The 26,351-nt window shown below is 44.4% G+C and overlaps 2 protein-coding genes across 3 annotated transcripts in view; one reads left to right on the top strand and one right to left on the bottom strand.

The window, feature by feature from the left end:
* The first annotated feature begins 748 nt into the window (after positions 1-748).
* Positions 749-23,761, top strand: sh3pxd2b (SH3 and PX domains 2B). Of its 2 annotated transcripts, XM_026996073.2 has the most exons (14): positions 749-1,062; positions 3,904-3,984; positions 8,238-8,313; positions 11,312-11,388; positions 13,520-13,611; positions 14,519-14,544; positions 14,845-14,880; positions 16,254-16,388; positions 17,165-17,266; positions 19,333-19,450; positions 19,819-20,015; positions 20,387-20,433; positions 20,543-20,668; positions 20,838-23,761. In XM_026996073.2, exons 1-14 carry the CDS (start codon positions 991-993, stop codon positions 22,308-22,310), a joined length of 2,658 nt encoding a protein of 885 aa, XP_026851874.2. In that variant the 5' UTR covers positions 749-990; the 3' UTR covers positions 22,311-23,761. The 2 variants fall into 2 exon arrangements, with proteins under 2 accessions (XP_026851874.2, XP_026851875.2); XM_026996074.2 differs by lacking the exon at positions 14,845-14,880.
* Positions 23,762-23,967: 206 nt separating this feature from the next.
* The window catches only part of stk10 (serine/threonine kinase 10), a 34,941-nt gene continuing 32,557 nt past the window's right edge, over positions 23,968-26,351 (bottom strand). The window contains exons 18-19 of the mRNA XM_035527635.1: positions 26,304-26,351; positions 23,968-25,952 (exon numbers count right to left, since the gene is read on the bottom strand). The exon at positions 26,304-26,351 is cut by the window's right edge and continues 66 nt beyond it. Of these exons, the coding sequence (XP_035383528.1) occupies positions 25,812-25,952; positions 26,304-26,351 (189 nt within the window). The 3' untranslated portion in view covers positions 23,968-25,811. The remainder of the gene's footprint in view (positions 25,953-26,303) is intronic.

Below are 26,351 nucleotides of genomic sequence, written 5' to 3'. Positions count from 1 at the left end.
AAAAACATGCGTCAGTTGGCGAAGAGCAGATACCCGCCGCTCTACAGAGCAAACAGAGGTGGCGCTGTTGTGCCACTTTACTTGTTTACTTTATTCTGACGTTGTCGAGTTATAATGTAAGCAGGGCATATTATAAATCTAAATGAATGATTGACGTGGAGATTTATAATATACATCATTCGACACATAAGTATATTATGTGATATATGTATAAGTATATTATATATAGTATATAATATGATATATTATTTCAAAACATCGCCTTTTTGAGAGTTTAGTACAGGTGTAGGAATTACCCCGACATCACATCACTAACTGGAAGTGAATTTAATAACACTTCAAGAAGGATCTTGGCTGAAATCAGGACAAACCTTGCTTCTGTATGCACTGATTTTAATGACCGTGCCCATGGAACCAAGAGATGACTGTCTCATTTCATTCCTACGATGATATACAATTTAAACAAACAAAACATGTTTTTATACAGGTTTTATTTCTATTGGAGGAAGAGCGCGTAAGAGAGCGTGAGAGAGTTCCTTCTCCAGTTATGCAGAAATAGTAGTGCTTCTGAAACTGAGAAGTGAAAATCTGAAAGCCATATTAAACTATAATTAAACTTCCAATGCAAGTCCCCAGGGCACAGAAGCATATGAAGGCATGCATGTCCAGTAAAGAGGCATTTAAAGCGAGCTGCACCTGCACTTTTAAGACTCCGTGGGTTGGTTTAAAGGCTCTGCGCCTTTAAGACTCCGTGGGTTGGTTTAAAGGCTCTTGCACTAATCACGTTAGAGTCGGTGACCGGGATAGGCTGGGAGTGCGCGCGGTCCGGCACGAGAATAGCCGACAGGAAACTCTACGTGGACTACAAAGGAGCACGAGCAGGCGTCGCTATCACGCGAATGACGAGAAGATTGCGCGAGGAGGACACCGGTAGCGTGCGGGCTTGGATCTGACCGAAGTTCAGCCGTTCACAGCAAACTTTCAGGAGTCATGCCCCGAAGAAGCGTTAACGACGTCACCGTCCAGGACGTGCAGAAGAGGAGAAACCCCAGCAAACATTACGTGAGTTTCTGCGCTCCCATGGTGCGTTTGTCCAGTCCTCACCGCGCCTCGGCTTTGCCGAAGCGCAGGGGACCTGGAGATCTGGAGACGTGAGCACCGCGAAGCCGAACAAAGACGGGCAGGGACTCCAGCGAGGATCAGGTTACAGGTCCGGGACGAGGTCCGGGCACCAACACGGATGGCTCTTTCTTACACGAAAGCTGAAATGGCTCTTTAGGGATTGTTGAATTACTGAAGTCTTTGTGAGCATTACTCTGGCCACTTTGTTTTTATATCTACCCAAAGCCACATGTTCGCTTTGTCTCACAAAGCCTTGATACATTCTTCAAGTCTGAATAAGCAACTGATTTGTCAAATCATTGATTTATTTATTATTTAAAAAAAACTTATAACCGCGCTCTTGACCTCACTACCCCCTTATTTTTAGAGGAATGACTATTTACCGTTATTTTGGATTTATGTTTTATATTTCCAACAGGTTTTTCCAATCTGTGATGCAGCTGTAATATATATCAGACCTGTAATACATGTCAGATCTGGGATTTTGGCCATTTGGTTCCGAATGAACCCAGTGACCGACTTCTGTATGTCCCAGATTGCGAGGTGACATGTCGGCAGTACTGGTGTTTTGTAGGCCGGAATCACCTGCCACACCCTCGTTACCAGTACCCCTAAGGCTATGGAAACTCGCCTGGTTAATAGTTTTACAGTCATGCTGGCGGCTGGCCTGTTCAGTTCAGCCACAGGCTTTCGTGAATGATGGCATTGTATTAATATGTGGCTATTCCCGTGTCTCTCTCTCTCTCTCCCGTGTCTCTCTCTCTCTCTCTCTCTCTCTCTCTCTCTCTCTCTCTCTCTCTCTCTCCCTCCCCCCCCCCCCCCCCTCTCCATAAGACATCTCTAACAGCTGGCTTATGCTTCCTGAATTCATAGTTTGGAACTTTCCTAGGCGCGAGTCTCTGATGGAATAGGATGGGTGCTAAGATCGGTGTTGGGAACAAGCACAGTTATAAGAGTGGTGTTGCGTGACCGGCACCTCTGTCCTTTAAACTGAAGGGTGAAGTCGATACAAGAAGTTATTTAAATACAATTTAAAAGTATAATATAAAAGAGTGGCAAATATAAGGAAAAGTCTTTTCATTAAAACTGTGTTGGTTGAATCCTTGTAGCTAATAACTCCAGTTTAGCTAATTGGAGCCATGTGTAGAAGCCCATTGCATAGTAACAGCCTAACGACACGACACCAAAACAATGGAGCTTGCATTTTTATGGTCAAGGATTACTTCGACAAAGTTTTTATGTTTGGGTTCAGAACATAACCCAGTTAGAGAGTGCAGTCATATGGAAGCTAGCTCATGACATCAGTTCGGGGATGTGATGGTGTTGGATCTCCTCTGATTGAAGAGGATGTTGCTAAATCACACTAGTGATGTCATTTCACTAATTCTGCTTCTGTATTTCTGGCTGTCACTGGTGTTTCCAGATAAGGTAACTAGTCGGTTTAATCAAAGCACACCACCATCTTAAACAAAATAGTCCATCTCATCCAGTGTGTGAAATATTTGCCGTTTTCAATTGAATGAAATTCAGTTTATGTCCTCTGTGTTGAGTTACAGGACTCATTTAATGAGTATTTGAGAGGTATTTGAGGCCCACCGTGTCAGTCTGCAGTGATGCCAAGGTCCCATGTGTGTCTGGAGGTGAGAGCTTTAGTATGTGGACAATAATCCTCTCCGGGTGAAGATACTGCCTGAGGAAACACCTCCCGGGGCTCAAGACCTCACAGTAGCCCCGCCCTCTCTGGTGTTTCTCTTGTGCAGTAGGGACCGTACAGTTAGTGTAGAGCATGAGCCTCACCTGTGCTTGGGATCCTGTGGTTTCATCACACTCTAACTCTAACCCTGGTCTATTTTTTCACTACAAGCTTGAATGAAAAATGTCAGGAATAATTAATAGTAACCAAAGTGCTGGTAACAGATTTATAAAACAAATGAACCTCAGGGATGTTTTTAATATCTGATAAACCAATGAACCTCACAGAGGCCTTGACTATCGGACGCTATTGTAGTATGGAGGGAGGACATCCTTGGCTGACAGTAGAACATTTACAAGCACAGTCTTCCCTTCTTGTGTGTGGTGGGCCGGGTTTTTCCTCCCATCCCAGCTGACTGGCAGTACGAGTACTGTCCATGTGGAATGTATTTAATTTAAAGTTAGAGGCCCGTACTGTCTTCTAACCTTCATTTTAACCACTCGGTCTCGGAGTTCTTTGTTGTTTTTTTATTTACTATGCGGATTCAGGGCAGTGGCGTCTCAGTGGTTAAGGTACTCCACTAGTAATCAGAAGGTTGCTGGTTCAAGTTGCCACTGTTGGAGCCCCTGAGCAAGACCCTTAACCCTCAATTACTCAAGAACAGGACAACACACATCTCAGTGTTTCAATTCTGAGAAATGTAAATATAAAAGCTGAAAATGAAAACCTCAAAATTCTAGTTTACTGTTGCACACAATCCAGATCTGATCGTCTGAACTGGGACGATGATGGCTTGTGTCCTCTCTTCTTCTTCTTGCTTTAGATAAAAAGCATCAGCTAATTGCAGTAAATGTAAATCGTCTTAAATCCTCCAGGATTCCAGCATGGTTCTGGGCCCCAGAGGGTTAACGCTGGGCCGTGCGCAGGGTACCGTTGGGGGTGGGGAGGCCTGCTGTTAGTGCTGTGTCATCCGGCCTCGTTTGTTTAGACAGGAAGAATGCGCAGACTGAATGTACAGTGACGCTACTGACCACCTCAGCTCTTCACCACAACTCACATGCATTTTTTCCCTTTTATGGTCATTTCAGGTTTACATCATCAAGGTGTCCTGGTCTGATGGGAGCAATGAGGTCATTTACAGGCGCTACAGCAAGTTCTTTGACTTACAGGTGGGTTTCTCATCCTCTGCACTCTCCAGTCGTGGGTACACGTATTAGCCAGGCTAACCAGGCCCCAGTGCTCACGCAGAAAAGGGGATGATTTGGATACTCACGTTTACTCCGAGTCCACGAACATTCAGTGCTGCAGTTGTTTTGCATTGCTTTTTTCATCAGATCTGATTGCAAAAATTACCTCTGGAAAAAAAAACAAAAAACCTGTTGTCATGGCAATGTAGTTTATTTCCCTAGTGAGAAGAAAACGGTTCCTGGAGAGAATGGACCTGGATGATGTTGTTGGCTACCTGTCAGTGTGGCAGCCCTGTGAGCCAGTTCTGTAGTGCCAGAGCTTACGAAGGTCTTGGCAGGTGGTCATCAGAATCCACAGAGAGGATGAGATTTGTGACTCATGATGAGGACCAATTAGACCAGTAAAACCGTGAGGTATCCACCAAAGCACCAGTAACCAAAGTATGTCTGTAACGGCTCCAAAACTAGGGGAGGTCAAGAAGCATGAAGAGCCAAACTCCCTGAGATCAAAGCTCTGAAAACCCCATTCCACCCAGAGTCCAAGATCACACCTCTTTGGTGTCACAGTTACAGAATAGTTGCTGCTGTGTTAATCTAGTGTGTCCTGACGATCAGAGATCATTTAGTGCAGCTGTGTTAACTAATGACACTCGTTCCTTACTGAGGCATCACGCTGGGGAGGGCCCCTGGCCCTCCTCTCTCCTGAGGTTAGTGTGTGCTGTCCAGGCTGGCGCAGGCAGGGCTGAGTGAGCGCACCCCAGCCAGATGCATCCCAAAGCAGGCCACAGCTGGGTCTGGCCTCCCTGGAGCTGGAGGTTCAGTCAGGCTGAGCAGGTCCTAGAGAGACACTAGAGTATCTGTGCGCACGTCTCTTGCGTGTCCGTGCGTCAGTGTGAACACACAGGACCCTTTTTAAAAGCCCTGAACATTTTTTGATTAGCGAACCTCTCACTGTGGTATGACTGAGTGTGATGGCGTGTCCTTAATCAGTGTGGCTGGATTGGCATTTGTTGCAGAAGGCTGGGTTATGCAAATGAGCCATATAACAATGACCCAATCACTGTTTATTGCATCTTCGTGGGTGTGGCTGTGAACAATGGCATTCACATGGTGCAACAAATATAAACAATTATGATTGAAACGATGCCCGCTCTTTACCCGTCTCGCACCAGGGGTCTGTGTTGTTAACTGTGACATAAAATGATAAATTATACTATGTATCAATATAACAGTAGTGCTTTATATTATCCATGCTGCACAGGTCTGAGAGCCTAATTACTGTGCTCTGTTTTGACCTGGTAGATCAGACCTTCAGTGCAGGAGGTGTGAAGCGGTAGATCAGACCGTCAGTGAAAGCCGTGTGTACATACGATGTGTCTCATCAGACCTATGTAGGCGGTGGCTGTTGCTGTTCAGGCCATCATCTGAACGATTTGTCTATACAATCGTTACCTTAATAATCCAATACCTACCTACCCAGCTGTCCTGCTTTAAGGATTCTGAACATGCTCACTGCATATAAAACCAGCCTGAATGAGGTGAAATTGTGCATATGAATAAAAGTGACATGATCAGATTTCATTTGAATGATGATGATGATTATTCAAGAAAATGCAGGAATATTGAACTCCCTTCATGAGGTGATGTCCTGACACAATACCTTCATGTCTTCAGAGGACAGGACTACTAGCTAGTCTTGACCTTTGACTTCGATCACACACACACACACACACTGACTGTGGCATGGCTCTGCTGTAGCAGACGACTGGAACGGATGTGTGTGTGTGTGTGTGTGTGTGACAGACTGTACCTGAATTGGTGGGGGGGTTGTGTGAGTGAAGTGCCTGACACGGTGTGTGTTTGACTGTCCATGTTGCGCTGCTCACTAGTGTAATCCCTCGTGAATTGCTGAAACTTGCTTTTGTTTTCATTCTTCTTAATCTGAGAAACAGGAAGAATCTCAGCTCTAGTGTGGTAAACAGGCTTATTAACAGAACATGGTTAATCTGTTGAACAACAGGACAGTACACACCTCATTGTTTCAGTCCAGAAAAATGTCAGTATAAAAGCTGAAAATGAAAACAAGAATTTTGAGGTTTACTGTTGCACACAATGCAGATCTGAACGTATGAACTGGAAAGTTGATGGCTTGTATCTGAGTGGTCAGGAGATCTTGTGTCTAAAGCTATCCTGCTAAAGTTTTCCTTCTCCTCCCCTCGCTCTTCATGCTCTTCTGTTTCAGACCTGTTTACAGCTTTTGTAATGTGACTGTCACGGTGTCACTCCTGAAAGGAGAGGTTTCTTTCACCTTAATTCGCCTCCTCAACTCTGGTTGGCTTTTTCCTACTTTCTTACCCAGAGGGGGAAAAAAACACGAGCAATTTGTTAGGCAGATATGCTGAGCCACACACACACACACTCACACGTCTTGTGTAACGCTACTTCCAGTATAAGAGGACATGGATAAAACAAGGACGCGTCTGTCCCAGTGAACTTTGTCCCAGACACGTCCCGAGTTTGACCAATTAATGAAAACATCTCGGTTGAATTCTGTGCATTCTGGACTGGCCGTAGTCCTGTGTCTGTTAGCTACAGTGTCATGCTGCAGTCCTGCAGCTGTTGGCTATAGAAGCCTCGCAGTTTATAACCACAGATGTCTTCATAGCTGCTGTTCGACTAGACGTAGACAGTTCTGGGTGTTCCCATCTGTTCCATCAACCATCTGCTGATAAATGTCTAACTAAACTTTTACTTGCAGCAGGTAGTGCTGTTTGTGGACAGACAACGTTTAGTTTTGGAGCTAAAGAGTGGTGTGTGTGTGATTCCATTATTAGGCCTGCTCTGAGGGACTGAAGTGTGTCCCACCAGCATTCTCAGACTTCAGCTGTGTCTCCACACCAGCTGAATGTAATTACTGTGTGCTTATGTGCTGCACTTCCATCACCACTGACTGAAATCCCTCCCCTCCTACGGATGTTGGCTCATGCAACAACCTTGTTCCCCTTTGGCTCTGTGCTCCGCTGTGGATGGCAGCTCTGTGCGGATGATGTAACAGTTTGGTTATTCATACTGAAAGCCCCCCGTCCCCATTTTTGGTGGATTGTTCTTGGTTCCACGCCGTTATTATTTGTCCTGTTGTTTGTCTGATAGCTTTTTGGTTTGTAGCTGTGCGTGTGTTTGTTTTTATTGTCATTCATCTTTTAGAGAGGATGCACTGAATTGCACAGTCATTCTAAAGTGTTTCTGAGATGCTGCCTCAAGGTCTTTGTGTCCTCCTCCTCTGGAACTTTCCCTCTCTCCAGCACTCTACTTGTCAACAAACAGCAGCTTTGCTGAAATCCAGTCCAGGGCAACAGTAGCAGGAAGAAAAAAGACTTTGGAATGTCATGTGGGGTGAAGGGGTGGGGGGGAGAAGAAGAAAACTGGATCAGAGCCAGTGGTCAAGAGAGACTAGAAAGATCTGGGTCGCTCTCTGGAGAGTAAAGAGCGCTGGGTACATACTACTGCTGGACAGGATAATAATTGTCTTTGAAAGTGGCACGTTGTTTGAAAAGGGCGATAAGGAGGAGAATACAGATGTATGCATCAGGGTACACTCCAAACTCCGTAGTTTATGGCTGTGGGCAGGTCCCGAGTGTAGCGATGGCATCGTAGCAGGAAGGCCTGTGGATGTGGTGATGCCCACAGATCACTGCTGTTTCTGATTGGCTACCTGCTTGCTGGGAACCCATATTGCATGTACCAGATGAGAAGTGAAACTGTCTGTGATTGGTCAGTTTATGAACACAGGTGGTCCAGACCCCATACAGTCTCATTTATAACAGATTGTGGTCGCAAATAAGAAGGTTAATTTTTATAAATATGTGTGTTCAGTTCAGTAAGAGTGATCTGATCATTGTTGAGCAGGCACTGAAGAAGTGCATGCTGGTTCGTAGCCGTGAGTGACACGTTATTCCCGGCAGATCCTCCAACAGTCAGGCATTCAGACGCGAGTCCGGCGGGTGGCTGGACGTGGGGGGGTTATTTGATGTTTGGCCTCCAGAGAGGGATGAAATGACCCCTAGTTTAGAGGGACCACCGCAGGATGTCCGGATATGAAGAGAAGAAGTGGGGAGAATCGTCCAGTGTGTCAGCGGGTGTTAGCAAACCGAGCTACTCGCGCCTGCTACATGGAGCTGAGTCCTGTGTGGATCTGTAGGTGCTGTTTATGAACTCTTCCTACCGCTATTTTCCAGATGGAGCTCTTGGATAAGTTTCCTGTGGAGGGGGGGCAGAAGGATCCCAAACAGAGAATCATCCCTTTCTTACCAGGTAACAGCTCCACCCATCCCCACCTACACCAGTATATCTTCATGATTATTCTCCAGCACGTGTGTGTGCCTATAATATATATGCACTATTCTGCACTATTCTCCATTTGCTGAGAGTCAAATTGTCATCACCAGAGTCTAACAACACAGAACTGAACTCCAAGCACCACACATCCCAGAGAGGGAGGCTCGCTGTGTGTGTGTATCGTCTGGAACTCGTTTAAAGAGCACACACGGGGTCACCCATAGCTCTCTGCAGCGTTTAGTTATGAGGCTGAGGGGCAGTGAAGAGTGCTCTCCCACAGTCTGCCTTTTCCAACTAATCACACATTCATCTGTTCCATCCATCCATCCATCCATCCATAGTTCAAAAGAAAGAACTTTGAGTTTTGCCTGTTTTATCAGTTTGAACCATCCTCCCCCAATGGCTCTCGGGTCTACGCTGCACGTGAACACAGTTCAGATGTGTCCCATTTTTCCATTTCTGCTCTTTATTGATGGTTTTATTTTTTTAAATAATAAGACTGGTATGCATGATAATGATCCTGTGTGTGTGTGTGTGTGTGTGTGTGTGTGTGTGTGTGTGTGTGTGTGTGTGTGTGTGTGTGTGTGTGTGTGTGTGTGTGTGTGTGTGTGTGTGTGTGTGTGTGGCAGGGGGGGTAGTGGGTTCAGTGTAATCTGAGGAGACTCTGAAGTGCTTTTCCAGAATGGAGCTTCAGATTTATTTATTTTTTTCTGGTCTCACATTGAGCTTTCAGTACTCAGTAAATGAGCTCAGTACTCAGCAGATGATATCTTAACCATGTGACACATGGTTTTTACCACATGTGAGGTAGAGGGGAAGTTTGAGCAACTGGGGTTTTACTGGATTGACTTTGAGGACTATGGTCTTGAACTTTAGCAGACGTGCAGGTTTGAACTCCTGGGTATTTGGGTCATGGTGCATACGTCATATGTCTGTAGTTAAAGGAGGACTTATTTTAACAGGCATTTATTATACACTATTATGTTTGTGCATTATAGAGGTTATTATAAGATAATACGATGTTTTTTTAATTTTCTCATCTGAACCACATGTCAAATCAGTCATGAGACAATGGGTTGTTTACATATGTCAATTCATATATAAAAACAGTCCAGTGATTTTTACATTTTCAAACCAACATCTGGTGGGGTGTGTGTGTGTGTGTGATTTAAAATTAGATTCTCTAGCAAGGAAGCAAATAGTTGCTGTTTTTTTTTATTCTCTAGGTTTTGTTTTTGTTTGTTCCTGTATTCTTTCTGTTCTGCTGGAGTTGACAGCAGTAGGTGTGATCAGGAATCCCAGGAATTTGCTACAATTTCCATTCACTCCATTTCAAACCTTCTCGCCTAACACTAATAGTTAAACATGTTGTTTTGCATTTTTAAACAGCAACAAAAGCTTTATGGACTGAATAGTAACGTGTGCTTTAAGATAATAACACTAGCCGCCTGCTAACGTGATCATGTCCTCAGGGTTTAGACGTTTGAATGTCGCATCAGGTTTTGGTCAACGTTTGAACTTGTTTGGACCAGGAAAGGAAACGGGCTGTGTTCACACTGCAGGTAAAAGTGACCCAAACTTGGATGGCAGTGTGGCACTGAAGTGATAGTTTCATGAAACCTGATCTGATCCGTCGGTCCAGCTCAACGTTCAACCAACACTCATCTCCACCCATGACTCCACTCACCACCAACACTCATGGGACTTGAACTGGCAACCTTCTGATTACTAGTGGAGTACCTTAACCACTGAGACACCACTGCCCTATATACGTAACAGAACTGCCAGGTCTGTGGTTATGGTTACAGCATGAGCGTCATGTAAGTCACGTTCATATTGATGCAAAAGCAGCATGTGAACGTAGGTTAATACATCACCAGGGCTACGTGTGAATGTAGATTCCTCCAAAAAAAAATTCAACTAATTTGAAAATTGGAATAGAAGTTTTGCCTATCTGTTTAGTTGTTGTGGAATGTTGTATGAGAACATGCTGATTAACAAGGCATGTGGGGAAAAGTCTCCCATGCTGTAATCTCTCACAGTAAGATAAGTAAACAGTCCAGAGATTCATGATGGATTTTACCAGTCTCTGTCAAAACCTCCCACAATACAATTGTTTTATTTGCTGGGATATATAATTTTGTGAAAATAACATCATTGCACTGTTCTCAGTTCTACTGAACTTTTGTTTTTAACTTCAATTTAACACCAAAAATGAATGTGACATGATTATGTAAAGCCTGTAATTACTGCTCTGCCTGGTCCAGGACCGTCCAGGACTAATTAAGAGGCACTAACAATTAATTACTAATTTAGGGTAATCCACTATCTGATTATGAATATTTTAACTCCGCCTGATTGCAGTTCCCACAACATGAGCATGCAGTGCAGTGCATTACGAGGTGGTTGTGTGATCAGTTTGTCAGGTCACACATCCTCACAGTGATTTGTTTTCGCTGTTTTCCACTAAAGTGATATGTTGAACTGTAATGTAGACAGCAGAACCTCCAGCAGTGTTGGCATGTGCCTCATGGGACATTCCCAATCCCAGTCCCATTCCCATACACTGGCTAGTTAAAGAAGACTTGACAGTTCTGTGTCAGTACTGCGGTGTTGAGAGCTTGGATCAGTTGTTATCAGAAACTCTTGTTGTATAAGGTGTCCTTTTTAAAATTTCACATGTTGAAACAAACACGTCATATGTTGTTGGAGATATGAGTGGTGTGACTTCACCCACAGGGGTAAAAGCTATGCGTGAGTGAAATTATGTAAAGGTTTTTCTTCTGAGGCTAATGTTCATAAAGTTAGATGGACACCCTGACACTGAATCCCTTCCGTGTCCTGGAATGTTGCTGCTGTTCTCTTGGAAAGTAATGAGGTCATCAAATTACATTTTTGCACTGAAACGAACGCAAGACTGCCGACACAAATCCCACACTGAATGCCGTAAATAATTGTGCCGTCTCTTTGCCAGGGAAAATTCTGTTCAGAAGGAGTCACATCAGGGATGTGGCCATGAAACGCCTGGGTCCCATCAATGAATACTGCAGGGTGAGTACCTCCTTCTCAGAGTACGTTCAGACGATCGCAACTCCCTGCCTGGTCTAAACGCATGGAAGTGTGAACTTCAGTGAGCCTCAGTGTCTGTCACGTCATTGGCTCCTTTTAGGGGAGCAGTGGTTTGCACTCAGAGCTGGAACTTGCAGAAGAGAGAATTGTGGAGGGTGTTTGTGTGCTTGTTGTTCATCTCATACCCTCACCCTCTGCTGGTGTCGTACAAACCGCACCTGTAGCACGTTTCGGACAGAGCTCGCTGACACGGCCTTGGTCAGCACGGCGTGGCTTTGGCTTCAGACATAAAACCTCTACAGAATGTGTTTTTACAGGAAGTCTGCATAATAGCCACGATGATATTTGTTTTTGTGTTATGCCAGAAAAAGGTGTTTCTCTACCAGCTGTGCAGTGCTGACTGAGAAGGGTTTTTCCAGAGTGTGTGGTGCCAGGTAGCTGTGGTCATCAGAAACTTCTGGAATAAGCACAACTTAAATGATTCTCATAAAAACAGAGAGAGCTGCTCAAATGGAAAAAGCTGCTTTCAGTGACGACTCCACAGGATCTTGCAGGAACAGGAAATGAGCTCTGCTTCAACTCTGCCATCTGCTGGCCAACGTGAAGTGACATCTGAAGCTTTACTTCTGTTTATATCACAACACATAAAACATCAGTCTGTAGCTTATTGTAACTTTAATATAGTGCAACTTTTCTTGGTATATTGTTGCGGCTTTTCCAGACTGGCCCTTTAAGACTCTCACACTGCTTCTCGTGTAAACTGTGGGTACAGAGAATGTGACCTTCCAGGAGGCTGTACACGCCCGTTACTAAACCCGGGGGTGGGGCTCGTAACGTACACTACTCTCCACCTCTAACATCTAACAGAAGTGATGGCCCTCCAGCTCTGGATTTAGTAGGTGGTTTCTGCCAACCTTCAAACAGCTGATCGGACCCAGAGATCTGGATCCAGAGGTCTCCAGCACCCTTGGCGGTGCATCAGCTGGGATCACCTCGGACAGAGTGCGGTTGGTTCCCCCAGACCTCTTTTCATGTCTGTATTCCAGGAGTCTTTAATCCCTGTCTGCGGTTAAAACTGTAGCCACATACCAGACAGAGAGAAGGTACACAGATGAGCACGCGCATTTACACTGATTTAACGTTCACTGTGTCTGGTGTACGCACACACACACACTCAGGTTAATGCAGAGCTCCAGTGAGACCTGTGTGCAGTAATGGTGAGTGTACTGGAGGGAATAACAATAACCTGAGACGTCATCCATCAATCTTCACACAGCAGCGTTGCCCCTGGAAACCGCATGATTAGACCGAGGGACTTATCAATGCTGATCACACTAAAGGGTAAAGTGAGGTCAATAATGTCCAGACACATCCTGCCCCCATACACCCAAAAAAAAAGATGATACAATCTGTGTGTACTGTTTTAAAAAGTCATGTGTGATTAGCTGAGGGTGGAGTTGTGCTGGCCTGTTTGTCTGATGTGGGGAGGACACCTTGTACAGACACAGCCTTCAAGCTGCCACTGGCATCGTAATTCAGCACACGCAGACAGACAGTAAACGCCCCTCCACAAGGACGCCGCCAGAGCACTTAGCCTTATTAAACACAAGCTCCGCCTCCTCTGCCTCTAACCCCACCCCCTGATGGTGTGATGTGTGACCAAGCAGTGACCTCAGCCTCACTTCAGAGGAAGAGAGACGTGTCTCTGCCTGTGATCTCTGCTCAGAAGGTGCTCTGATACCCCTCCCCTAAGCTGACGATATACAGCGCCTAGACCCCTGGAGACCTTTTAGAGGTCCGTAACCCCAGAGCTGGAGCCGCATGTCTCTACTGCCAGCTGCACGCATGCCACTGGCACCACCAAACAGCGCCACCTGCTGGCAGTACCACATGTAGGATAGAATTCCTCTGAGACTAGGAAACGGTTTCCGGAGTAAACGTTCTTGGCTCACCGCGGGGAATGCCGCATGCTCTTGGGAATACCACATCCTACAGGAAGGTTTTTTTTGTTTGGTTGGGGTTTTTTTCTGTTTCTGTTTGTGACAAATGCAGAGTGGTTTTACCAGAATAATGTGCATTGTTTAAGGTTTTTTTTTGTTTTTTCCCCTTTCAGGCCTTAACCCAGCTGCCTCTGTACCTCTCCCAGTGTGAAGAAGTGCGTCTGTTCTTTGAGACACGCCCTGACGACCTGAACCCACCTGTGGAGTAAGTTTCACACGCTGCTAAGCCTGCTCCACCTGTGTCTAAACAGTGTCTCTGCATCATCAAATAATGGCCTTGAAGCTAGCGGCTTAGCACTGTCCATCTACACGCTGTCCATACTGGGGTGGGTCTAGCAGGTGGGTGGTGTTTTGTGAGGGGACAGTATGCCTGCATTCTTACTGGGCCTTTAATAATTCATGTTTCAAAAACAATATTAAATGCATTTGCTGTTAAATAATAGCTTTGCATAAGTAAACTGATCCATAGCCACATCACTGCAGATATTGGACTCTCATTTGGTTCGCTGAAACAATTCACAGCATTTCGCCATAAAAATAAAACACCCCAAACACTTTTAATGTGGCATAACTGTTGTAATGGCTGCAAATCTTGCTTCTGTACGCAGCTGACCACATTCAGCTTCAGTATGCAGTTTAGCCTGAAAAACACCCTTTACAGCACATAAGTCATCTACCATCATAGATTCCTGTTGTACAGATGTTCTCTGTGTACAGTCAGTAAAGAGACAGATTTCTACTGAAGACGTGGAGCATATGAAGGAGACCTTGGTGTGTCTTTCAGAATTGGATTAGAGCTCTTTCCTAATGCACACACAGTTCCTGGCTCCAGGACTCCATTGTGCTGAATGAGCGCAGGACGCTGCTTACTGAAATGGGAAGGGTCATCATCCATAACCATGATTGATTTGGAGAGAGAGCGGGGGGGGGGGAGGGGGGGGAAGCCTCGACTTGCATGTCCGTGGGGGTGTCAGAATAGCAGATCTGGAAATAAAACCTCAAATGCGTGAGAAGAACCTTTCTTAGCCATTGATCTAGTATTTAACAAGTGTGTGTGTGTGTGTGTGTGTGTGTGTGTGTGTGTGTGTGTGTGTGTGTTTTTGTTTTTACAGGGAGCCCATCGGAAAAAAGAAACCAGGTAAGGAGTTTCTGAAGCCTCATGTAGGCGTAAATTGACATTTTCTTGTTTAATGTATGCAGACACAGTAATTAGTCATAACCAGTCATAACTAGAGCCCTAATGCAACCCACATGTTTCACCTGCTTGATATAGTCAAACCAATTAATCAGCAATAAGCCAAGAATGTTGTCATTCTGTAATTGTGTCCTTTTTTTTGTGTGTGAACTCTGAATATTTTGTCCATTTTGGTTTCTGAGCTTCTCCTCCTTTCACACCTTCTGTTCATCCTCCCTCACAAATCTCTTGTCCTTCTCTCAGGCATTGTGGAGAGAGCAGCTTCTTTCCTAAAGCAAGGTAGTAACAGCCACTGCTTGGATGTGCTCTGTGTCTGAGCCATGGGGGTGTGGCCCTAACCTGGGTGGGGCAAATATCCTGTCATGTCCTGTTGATGCCTAATCTGGATATACCTGGTGTTGGGCAGTCCTGCCCCGCCCCCTTAAATCCCTACTTACTAAAACCCTTTTCCCCATTAAGTCTCGGTAGCAGTATCCTTGTCAAAGCTAGCTGTAGTGCGTTAGCGTTATAGTGTTTGCTAGTGTGCTAGTCTACCTACTGTTACGTTATGTGTATATTACGTGTACCTACGACCACTCTGTTGCAGAACCAGTGCTTTCTAATTCATAGCCAAGGCTGAAACACTAAAGTAAAAAACAGATGGACCTGATATTCAATCAGTGCACCAATACCTAATCAGCAAGAATACTGATAAACCCTTATCAACTGTAAATTGTGTGTGTGTATATAGGCTACTTGATCCAGGAATTATTAGGCAGTTAGTGTAGCGTAGTGGATCGCACAACACTGTAGTGGCTCTCCTGTTATAGCTCTGTGCTACAACAATAAGAGTCCATGGGCAAGACTTCTGACTATAAACTCACCTACACGACAGAAATGAAATCATTCTGGATAAGAGTGTAAATGTAAATTTGGGCCTTGACACCTGAATTTATCCGAATAATTCCCAACTGAAATGTTGTTGTTCTTACAATTTATAGAAAGGAAAACATGATACAAATGATATAAACACAGCTTGGTGATGGACAGAGTCAATTCCGAGCAGCAGTAAAAAAGCTCTGTACCCCCCACTACTGGTGGAAGAGTGGAACTGTCCCCATAGAAATCCTGTAACTGTTAAAAAGGAAAAACGGGTTTTTGGCTCTTCAAGAAGATTAACAGGCTGTATTTTCTTTTTGAACTTTGTGTTAGTGTGGTCAGAGGTCTGGGCATGTCATAAAATAACAGGATTAAAGCGTTTGTGGGTCGGAGATTCGTTTTGGCACATAGTCACCAAGAGCACTGTGGACTGATCTCAGCACTGCTGTGTAGATACAGGTGAAGCTCTGGAGACATCAGGCTCAGTGTGGTTTAGGGTAAAAAATACACGATGATCATCTCTCCTCCAGCCTGGGGGCAGTGGGTCATGAGGGGGTAACTGCCGTCTCTCCTCCAGTCTGGGGGCAGTTGTTGACGAGGGGTAACTGTGCCGCTGTGCTGACTGCAGTCATGTTGGTGATTTTGGTGTGGGGTCTCTTTCTGTGTACTAAACCTTCCTGTCCTCCCCTTCTGCTCTTCTAAACAGCCAATCAGCTTCACTCGCTCTGCTAGCCATTGCTGTGCACCAAGAGGCATGTGGTCAATATCTGCCCCCTGTGCCCCACCCACTGCAGGAGGAGACTCTGCCTCCACAGACCCTCTGCTCCTGGACCAGTACGTGGCCGTGTCTGACTATGAGAAGCAGGAAAGCTCTGAGATCAGCCTTCACGTGGGCCAAGTCGTGGAAGTCATAGAGAAAAATGAATCAGGTGGGAAACATTATTCATTCAAAGATCCAAAAATTGATCAGGTGAGAAGAATGAAATGTGATGAGGTGTCACTTCTCTTTTTGGCCAGCCAGTCGCTCTCTGGATTAGATTTTGCAAAAGCGTCGGCACATGTAGGTCAGTTTCTATTTTGCAACCGTTTGCTTCCTGGGTCACCCCTTTCATGATGCCACGTGACGGGACACAGGTGGTGCTATGGAGAATTCCGTATTCCACACAAATACTAGCTCATCACGATCAGGTTTAAACAAACCTCCAGAAAGGAACACCATGGGCAACAGTTTAGAAATCTAGGTGTGCACTGTACTCTGGGAACTCTAGGTGTGCACTGTACTCTGGGAATTCTTCTGGAGATTGTGAGGGTTGTTGCCTTTGCACAGAGAGCATTTAATTCTGAATCTGACGGCCCTATTTAGCAGGTCATCTCTGGATCTCTGACCAATTGCTGCAGTCTTTGGTTCTTGTCTGTCTCCCCTGTCAGTACAGCTGTATATACAAACATTTCTAAACAGAATCATTCTCCATTAGTGATGTTTCCAATGATGTTGGAAAAAACCTAAACTCATTTACTTTCATGTTTGCCTTTCTTAGAATTTTTTGGGCAGGAGTAAATGTGCCGGGATGTTCCCAGTGTATGCTGTAGTCTTCAATTGTGTGTGTGTGTGTGTGTGTGTGTGTGTGTGTGTGTGTGTGTGTGTGTGTGTGTGTGTGCGCGCTGCAGTCTTCAACAGCTAATGCATGTGTGTGCTCCCTTTTAGGCTGGTGGTTTGTGAGTTCCGAGGATGCCCAGGGCTGGGTGCCAGCTACCTGTCTGGAAGCTCAGGACGACCCGGACGACTTCTCCCTGCCTGCAGAGGAAGGTACTGGAAACCTCCACGTTCTCTGCCATTCCCTCCTTAGACTATCCTGGCAAACTGAGAGAGGTAAAGAGGACTACTGTTGTGAAGGTGACCTGTGAAGACAGCGCTTTGTGTCTAACCACTGCACGCCGCTGTGAAAATCAAGGCTTCAAAAATAACCCACATCACTCCGGAAAAACTAAGACTACTTCTTGTTGTGTAAAGTTACATTTATTAACCTCTACCCTGAATATCCTTGCCAAACTGCCTTCTCACCTCCAAAGCTGGTTGAGCAAACATTTCTAAATAAGTCACTATTGTTACCTGTGTGTGCTTGTCCCCTGCTGGAGTGTGCCGGAGGTTCTGGTCACTGCCGAGGCACGTGGGTCGCCGGCGTACATTAGGGGATCTGTTCAGCACGAGCTTTGCTCAAGGTGGACCACTCTTTCTCTTTGTCTCCCTCCTCTGGTCACGTTGGTGTTGACGGGCAGCCATCTCGTGCATGGCGTGCATGACGTTTACGATGTGCATGGTGTGTTCGGGGTGTGGACCATGCTGCAACCCTGTGCATGAAGCTTAAAGGCTTGCTAACATGTCATGTTTGGTGCTGTCTTTCCTCCATGTGTTCCCAACCACATTCTCACATTGTTACACCACAACAGCACCCAAAAGAACAAGTTCTTAAAGAGAAGGAAGCAGATTTATCACTCAACAGAATGAAGAGGTTGTTGAGTTAATATTCCTTTTTTCTTCAAAACTCTTCCGTACAAAGTTGCACATGGAACAATGGGTTTGAGTAGTGAATAAGAAGAAACATGGAAACAGAACAAACAAGGAAGTTGTGATCTCAATTAAAATTCCCTGTACAATATGAAAAAGGAACACAGTATTGTATCTTAACAAGAGCTACAGAAGAAGAAACGTCTCTATACTGTTCAGCTGTACCTCATATCTGAGTAATGTCACCAGAATACCAACGTCAAACTCTTCCTTAGGTCCTGGGTGACCATACTGATCTCCATGTCTCAGTTGTAACCGTTACAGTTCTCATTTAACAGATGTTTCCATTTTTATCTCAAAATGGATAAAATGCTCCAGCAACTAAAAACCACTGGCATTATTAGCCATTTCAGGGTTAGTCTAGGGCTGGAACTCAAGTCTAGACCAAAAAAAACCACAGTTGGTCTCCTTGTCTAAAACCTGAGGGACCCCGTGTGTACTCAACAGCGAACTCAACATGGTCATTTATTTACATGGTCATGGTGATTTATATTTAGCACACTGTTTATTAAACTAAAATAGGAAAACTAATGTGAGAAATGAAGAGTTGGGGGATTCCGAGACTGGACAAAGACGATTCATTGGAAGGGATCAAACGCTGGCTGGTGTCTGGTTGTTTCTTGTAAAGGTGCATAAGTAGTGGATTTGCTAAATAAGGATGTTGGAACAGCTGACAAAGGGAATTGCAAAACTGTGTGAAAGTTTCAAATCTGATCACAAATGGAACATCTGTAGCTAAACAGAAAAGATGACCTCAGGATTTCTGGGCAAACAACTAAGCACAAAACAAGGAGCCTAACCTTCAGTAGCTTATGACGTATTCAGATTTAGATACTGACAGCTCTGAACTGCTAGCGGGCTGTAGCACCCACCCTCCACTCTGTTCTTGAAGGAGTTTATTGTAAAAATGTGACTTCATCATTATGTTCTGGTGAGACAAGAATACAATCAACTCCCTGACTTGCCATCAAATTCAGTACTGACCCAAGCCCATCTTAGCCTGCCAGCACAGGTGATCTGACAGAAGTAAAACAGAACTCAGTATAATGTTAAACTGCAGTACACTTGCAATGTGATTTTCCCAATGGACTGCTAAAAAATAAATCGATAAACTTTTTGTTTAAAAGGAACGTGAGATTGATTGTGAGACGTGACGAGATGCTATGGTAAATTGCTTTATTCCCAAAACTGGAACCCAGCCAAACTAATAACAGAAAACGCATGGCAAACGTTCTGCAGTAATATTTATCCCACGTAAGCCAACTCATAAACCATAGACTAATGCTGTTCCCTTTCCAACAACGCAGAAGAGAAGTACACGGTGTTGTACCCATACACGGCTCGCGATCAAGATGAGTTTGATTTGGAGAAGGGCATGACTGTGGAGGTCATCCAGAGAAATTTGGAAGGCTGGTGGAAAATCAGGTACATTTAATAGCAAAGGTATTCTGGGTAAAGTGTGTTGGCAGAGGCTGATGCAAAGTAGTTGAACATGTGCAGAATTTTCAACAGAAACAAAGATATTTGTTATTTTTCACATATTTGTGTGTGTGTGTGTGTGTGTGTGTGTGTGTGTGTGTGTGTGTGTGTGTGTGTGTGTGTGTGTGCTTAGTATCTGGCTGAACTGTGTATTAAGCACAAATTGTCAGTTTACTTCATTGCCTCTGTAAAAAAATTAAATAAATAAATAAAATTAAAAAAAAATTTTCCTCTTCCAAACAGGATGAGGCCATAGCTTGAATATCATAGCTTTAAGACTACAACATTCTCCTTCAAAATGTTATCCTCTCCAGGTACCAAGACCAGGAGGGCTGGGCTCCAGCGTCCTACCTGAAAAAGGCTGACATCCTCAGCCAGAAAGCGTCTGCCGGAGGTGCTGCTCACGCAAGCACCAATGACCTTGACGGGGTTGGCAGGCAGCAGGCTGCTAGCAAGGAGAACAAGGAAGACCAGAGAGAACGTTTCTCGCCCTTCTCGGAATTCAAGCTAAGTAAGCTCATTTCAGAAGAATGTACAGATGAATGTCTGAAACGTTCTTTCCAAATCTGCCCATCATGTTTGTACTAGAACATTCCTCTCCAAGAACAACGATAAGCTGAACTTGCAGGTGTGGGTTTTTTTGTTGTTTGTTTGTTTTTGTTTTTTTTATAGAATCTAATTACAACTCCTTTTAACCATTCATAAAATAAAACAATTTTGGATTCATAGTTGGATTGGATAGTTTGACACACACTTTTGTACTCTCATCATTTCTGATGGGCAAATACTGAAACCTGAGTACATGTTAAATCAAAGCAAAACTATGTAAAGTGTGTGTGTGTGTGGAGTATGTGAAGATTGATGAGATTTCTGCTTGGACAGAAGCAGGAGCCAGACAGAGACCCCCCCCTCGACGTGACCTTTCAATCGTAAGGGTCTTTCTTCCAGTCATCTGCACCCTTGTGTTACTTGTCCAGGTTTGAATGTCTAACTGTGAGCTCCTTCTTTCTGCCTGGCTGCCCTCCACGCTCCTCTTAGCCCCGGGGAATGCACCTTCCCACACCGCCGCTGCCCCCACAGGTAGAAGAAGAGTACTACACCATTGCTGACTTTCAGACAACTATTCCTGATGGTATCAGCTTCCAAGCAGGAGTCAAGGTTGAGGTGAGATGGGCATAACAAGTGTTTTGTTTTTTTTGTTTGTTTTTACAGTTTATTTATTTTCCCAATAAGATTCCCACAAAGGCTTGAAAAGGATCAGGGACTGCCGAGAGATGCCGTTGTCAACGTCTCCTTTAGGATCAAACCATGTCCCACTTTTCCTGTTTTCCAGGTGATCGAGAAGAACTCCAGTGGCTGGTGGTACATTCAGATCGAAGACAAGGAAGGTTGGGCCCCTGTTACCTTTTTGGACAAATACAAGAAAACCAGCAGTGCCTCCAGGCCTAATTTTTTAGCCCCTCTGCCTGGTGAGATGGCGCAGATGAAAGTAGAGGATGACCCAAGCAATGGCACAGAAGACAACTGGTCCAAACCCCTTCCAGATGAGCCTTCTTCCACTGCTGACTTTGTCACACGTCCCAAACTGAGAGACTGGAAGTCCAGTGGTGTGAAGAGCAGCTCCCCCTTCTCTGGGCCGTTACCCCCTGCTCCTTCCATACCTCCTGCAGAGGAGAAACCAGCCCTACCACCAAGGAGAGAGTCCATTAATAAGAGCCTGGAATTAGAGGAAAAGTCCAAATCCGATCTCTCCAAACCACTAGCCCCAAAACCCCTAGTTCCTGGGGCCATCATGCCCTGTGTGCCTCCTAAAGCAGCTCCAATCAAACCCAATAAGCCCCCAGAACCAAAGAAAGATGAAAAGGTTCTGCCCTTGCGCAATGAGATGGGCTTGGAGTGTGGACACAAGGTCTCAGCCAAGGAGGTGAAGAAGTTCAACCTGAAGCCTGTGTCCAAGCAACCAGCAAAGTCAAAGTCTGATGGCCAAGAAGAGAAGACAGATTCCATCAGCCCTGTGGCTCTTCTCAAGCCAAAGCCAGTTCTCAGACCAAAGCCGGCACCGTCGGCCAAACCAGAACTCCAAAACAAGAACGAGCTGGACATCATAAACCTTCGAAGCAAGCTGCGGCCACCTAAACCTGCCGAGTCCACCTTCAGTTCTGGAGATTCTAGTCAGCACAATGGAATCCCCTCCAACCCTTCCAGTAGTGCTCTTGATAATGGCAGGCCAGGCGAAGAACAAAAATGTCCGCCAAAACAACAAAACGGTCACAACGATCAACCAGAAGTATCTAAACTGCAACCTTCTGTCTTTAAAGAACCACCCCAGAGACCTGGTAATGCCCCGAGAAGACCTCCCCCACCAAAGAAGGGCGCTGAGCATGCCAGCACCACAGAAACCAAAGTGCCGCAGAAGGACGGGCTGGAGGCCAAGCCTGCCGCCCCACCTCAGAGCAGGCCTCCTCCACCCAAACCAAAGGCTGTTGCACTTCCCGCCTCCAAAGATAAAGAGAAGGAAGAGACAAAGCTCAAAGTCCCTGTGCCACCAAAGCCCCTCTTCAAAGGCGAAAAACCAGGGCCTCCGCGAGATAAGCTCCCACCTCTTGTTAAAGACCCGCCGAAAGAGGGGCTCTTCCTAGCAGTAGCAGACTTTGAAGGAGATGATCAGACCCCCGGCTTTAAAGAGGGCACTGTGTTTGAGGTGATGGAGAAGAGCAGCACTGGATGGTGGTTTTGTAAAAACATAAGTGGCGGGTCAATGGCGGAGGGCTGGATCCCTTCTAATTACTTGACCAAGAAACACTAGGTACTCATAACCCTTTTTCAACACACTCTGTATCTGTTTAATTAGTCTGTTATTTATGGGTACCTTTCAGTTGAAGTCTCCTTTTACATTCCATTATTTTGCAAGTTCAAACAGGTCAATATTATTTGTTTGCGCTTGCTGGCTTCTACTGCCCCCTTGGGGACATGGGTGGAGTTTATATGGCACCGAGACACTTCTTTGGAAGAAAACAATGAATGTCTCACATTTCTAACCTATCGTTTTATGCATGTTAACCAAGCCGATACTATTTTTTTTATATGCATCACTAGTGTTATAAGAGACTAGCAGTGTATAAATGATTTTGCAGTCTCAGTAATGTGCCTCATTATAATGTTCTCCACATCTATCTACAGTATATACACACAAGTGAACGTTGCTTCGATCAAAGGAAACGTCGTTGTACTCAAAAAGCAAATGACAAACTTGTTTCAGCCTCGAGATCATGAGTTGCCAAATTGGGCTGAATCCTGCCTTGAAGGCCACTGAGCTCATGCTAGCTTTGCTCTGGTCTTTCAAAGGGAGAAATTAGCCTCTAGTGTTTAAGTTCAGAAATGCTCATTCAGGAAATATTTTGTAAAGTGGTTTTGAAATGCTAATGCCCAGCGGCGTTCTGTACTGCCTTTTTACGCCTTGTCTTGTTTATTTAGCCCCACTTTTATTAAAGGCAAGTTTGGGTTTTTGCGACACTTTTTAGAAATGACAGTCACAGATTTCTTTTCTGTGCCACTGAGGAGAAAACGGAGACCAGACCGAAAACGAAGATGATGCAAAGTGAAAGGAGAGGAAAAACGGGATGTAGCGGTTTCGGTACAAATCATTCAAATAAAGGCGTTGGACACTATACCTCAGCCCAGCTACACTGCTGTCGGTGTATTAGCGCGTCACGTTCATGACACTGAAGTGCGTAGATGCAGTATTTTACGATCCATGTTTAACATTCATGCTTGACTGGTTTCAAGTAAACTTTTGAATAGGTGTTTTGTTCCTCGTTAACACTCATCTGAAATTTTGTGCAAGTTGTTTAGAAGTGTGTCCTTTTGTGTTTTTGCTAGTATTGTTTGGGAAAGGGCGGGTGTTTGCCCAGCCGTAGGTGCCCAGGAGACTCTGCACACCTGCTGTTCACAGCGCACTTCAAAACCAGGTGTTCTGTTGTGATCTTAATGTAATGATCTTAACCCAAGTCTACATGCAGTCCAATTCATTTTCAGCTGCAATATCAAATGTGAAAGGAGTCAGGTTACATGGCATTTTTGACACAACGGATACCTTTCCTCTCAGAAGAATTAAGTTAGAAAAGGAACAAACGCGACCCTTCTGGTAAGACGGGAACGGAGACCAGACTGCACACTTACACTCACATGTCTGTAATCTGTATGCTTCTTTGTTGATGGTTTTATTTCTTAAATCCCAAATAAACATTTCAGATTATCTTGGTATTTCAATGTTTAAATTCAGTAAACAAATCTATGAGTGATGGAAAAAGAAAACAAAAGATGGGTGAATAAAATATTTATCAGATTCCTGTACAACCATGTTCCTCTACTTAAGATCAATTTACCCACCCTTCTGTTACAAATTAAACATTACATCCATGGCAGAAAACAAAGGAAAAATCACAACAGTGCAGTCAAATGTATAACTTTAAAATAATCAGATTTTAATCATATATCAGGCAGAAAGGGAGAGATAACTAAAGCCATAAACACAGTTTACCCACTTAAGAAAACTAAATACTGGTGACAGGAAACGTGTGTACTGGCATCTGTTCTACATAGAAACTTCATTATAACTTGTAACTCCAAAATACTTAAATAAAAAACAAAGGCTAAAAGAAAACATTGCACTTTAGGTGTCAGTGCTTAGAAAGCAAGTGAACATAATATATTTCCAAAAAGCACTTTGTTCATTGGATCAGAACCTTTCTGTTATTTTGGGTTGTTTTTATGTGAAAGGAAATAACGCTCCTTTTGTATTTCCCATGAAAGGCCCATGGCGATAATTCCACATTTTTCCCAGTAATACGTCTGCAATTAAACCGTGCCCATAACGTGCAGCTCCTTGCTTTTCTGAGAAGGCATTATGTTCTGTGTTGTTCTGGTTCTCATGAACGGTATTCCTGCTAAAAAGGCACTACCTCCGGTGGGCATTCCTCAAACCCAGATTTATGAGGTAACCAGTCAGCTGTCCTGCATAAAACCATGGATGTCAGGAATTCCATCTTTTTCTCAGTGCATTTACCCCGATTACCTACTCTGGGAAACAGCTCCAAGCAGTTTTCTGCAAAGCAAAATGTGCTTATGCATAATTTTACATTTTATACTGATAAATAGTTTTTGATGTGTACCTGCTCATTTCCAGATTTAAGCTGTGTTGAGAAGTCAGGAAGGTTGTTGCCCTGACTGACTAACCTACAGCACTTGGTATCGTGTTTTTCTGTAGGGTTCAGCGTAGCTGAGCGTATTCTCATATTCTTCACTCTCCCAATTCTGGGCGGTAACCTGTCAAGCTCCGTGTTAGCTCACGTCCAGTGTTACGCTTTACAGTGATCCCGCCACAACCCTGTGGCAAGAATATTACTCACATTTTGGTGATAAATATAAAACAACAGACAAATACTTCATCAAGAAAAATAATGAGAAATACATATTGCACAAGGGGAACAAAATTGGAAGAACTTAACGTACCAGCCGACCTTCATGGTCATAAACTAAGATTCTTACCATCTCGTCAAGGATGAAACTTGGGTTGTAGAATTGTTAGAAAGTTAAAGTAGATTTATAGATTTGATTCATATATAACTTTTAAAATGATAATAGAAAAATAAAAAGTAGTACATAAGCCTTTTTCCTTTATATACACAACACACTTGGCAACACTAATCTTGGTTGCGGAAGAGTTTCACCCAGAGGCACCACTGAAGCTACGCGCTCAGTCTTAATGGGTTGGTTTTGGTAAAACGTCAATAGAAAATATGAACTGTAATTATTGCTATATAACAAGTTTTCTGTACTAATGCAGCTCAGTAAGACTCAGTGGTCACTTGGATATGACTAGGCTTTGGGAAAGTGTGTGTGTGTGTGTGTGTGTGTGTGTGTGTGTTTGGTATGAATGTGTTAGACTTTGCTCAACTAGAGACTTTTCCCATATTACTTGAATCAGGAAATGTCCAAGCCTGTGCATTAAAGCTCCAAGTTGGTCGCATGATGTTTGGGAATAACTACGGACAACCACTACAGAAGCAGCAGAACATTTTATACCTGTTCAGCAGTGAAACACATCTGCACCTGCAGATCCTCTCAGGGTACTGGGAGCATGTGTATCCCAGTTTGAAACCAAAGATATTAATAAAAAATCTAGATAATGCTAACTTCACAGATGTGAAGGCCAGCCTATGTGAGCAATTATCGTGAACTGGTGATTGGTTGGCAGCTAGGGAAGAAGGCTCCTGATTGGCTGGGATGTGTCCCAGGGGGTGGGTCCTCAGGTGGTCGAGGAGTCTGAGTATGGCAGGAACTTGGTGAGTCGGTTGGGAGAACTGGGGTTCTGGCACTCTGACTGTTCAGTCATCCTAAAAAACAACTCCTGCTCACGCATCTTATGGTTCAGCTCCTCCTCAAGAGCCTGCGGAACACAGACACCGGTCACGTGTTATACACACACACACACACACACACACACACACACACACACACACACACACACACACACACACACACACACACGCATTCTCCTTTAAGACTCAAATGACAAAGTATCTCCAAATGTGAGATTATATGAGTAAGTAGAACTGGGAAATATGTGGTTACAAAATGAAGAAGCTCATTGTCAGTGTGAATACTGTATTATTTAGGGGGAAACGCATTGATCAGCTGCATAGCAACAGACCGCATTTTAATGGCAACTATTGGTAAAAAACCTTCCTCAGAAAGTAGTCCTGCAGTACAGCCTAAGCAGCGGCGGGACGGAGCGCACCTTCTTCCTGGGTTTCAGCTGCTCCCTCCACTCCTTTAGCAGGTTGTT

Source organism: Electrophorus electricus, chromosome 6 (genome assembly GCF_013358815.1).
Source record: "Electrophorus electricus isolate fEleEle1 chromosome 6, fEleEle1.pri, whole genome shotgun sequence".
Classification (NCBI taxonomy): domain Eukaryota; kingdom Metazoa; phylum Chordata; class Actinopteri; order Gymnotiformes; family Gymnotidae; genus Electrophorus; species Electrophorus electricus.
The sequence above is the reverse complement of the archived record's forward strand: the minus strand, read 5'-3'. Positions and strand labels throughout refer to the sequence as shown.

What these genes read in the sequence shown, in the direction of transcription:
- sh3pxd2b (XM_026996073.2), top strand. Translation starts at nt 991, where the DNA reads ATGCCCCGAAGAAGCGTTAACGACGTCACCGTCCAGGACGTGCAGAAG. An exon ending in GACCTGAACCCACCTGTGGA is followed by an intron (nt 13,612 to 14,518) that starts GTAAGTTTCACA and finishes TTGTTTTTACAG; the next exon opens with GGAGCCCATCGGAAAAAAGA. An exon ending in CATAGAGAAAAATGAATCAG is followed by an intron (nt 16,389 to 17,164) that starts GTGGGAAACATT and finishes GCTCCCTTTTAG; the next exon opens with GCTGGTGGTTTGTGAGTTCC.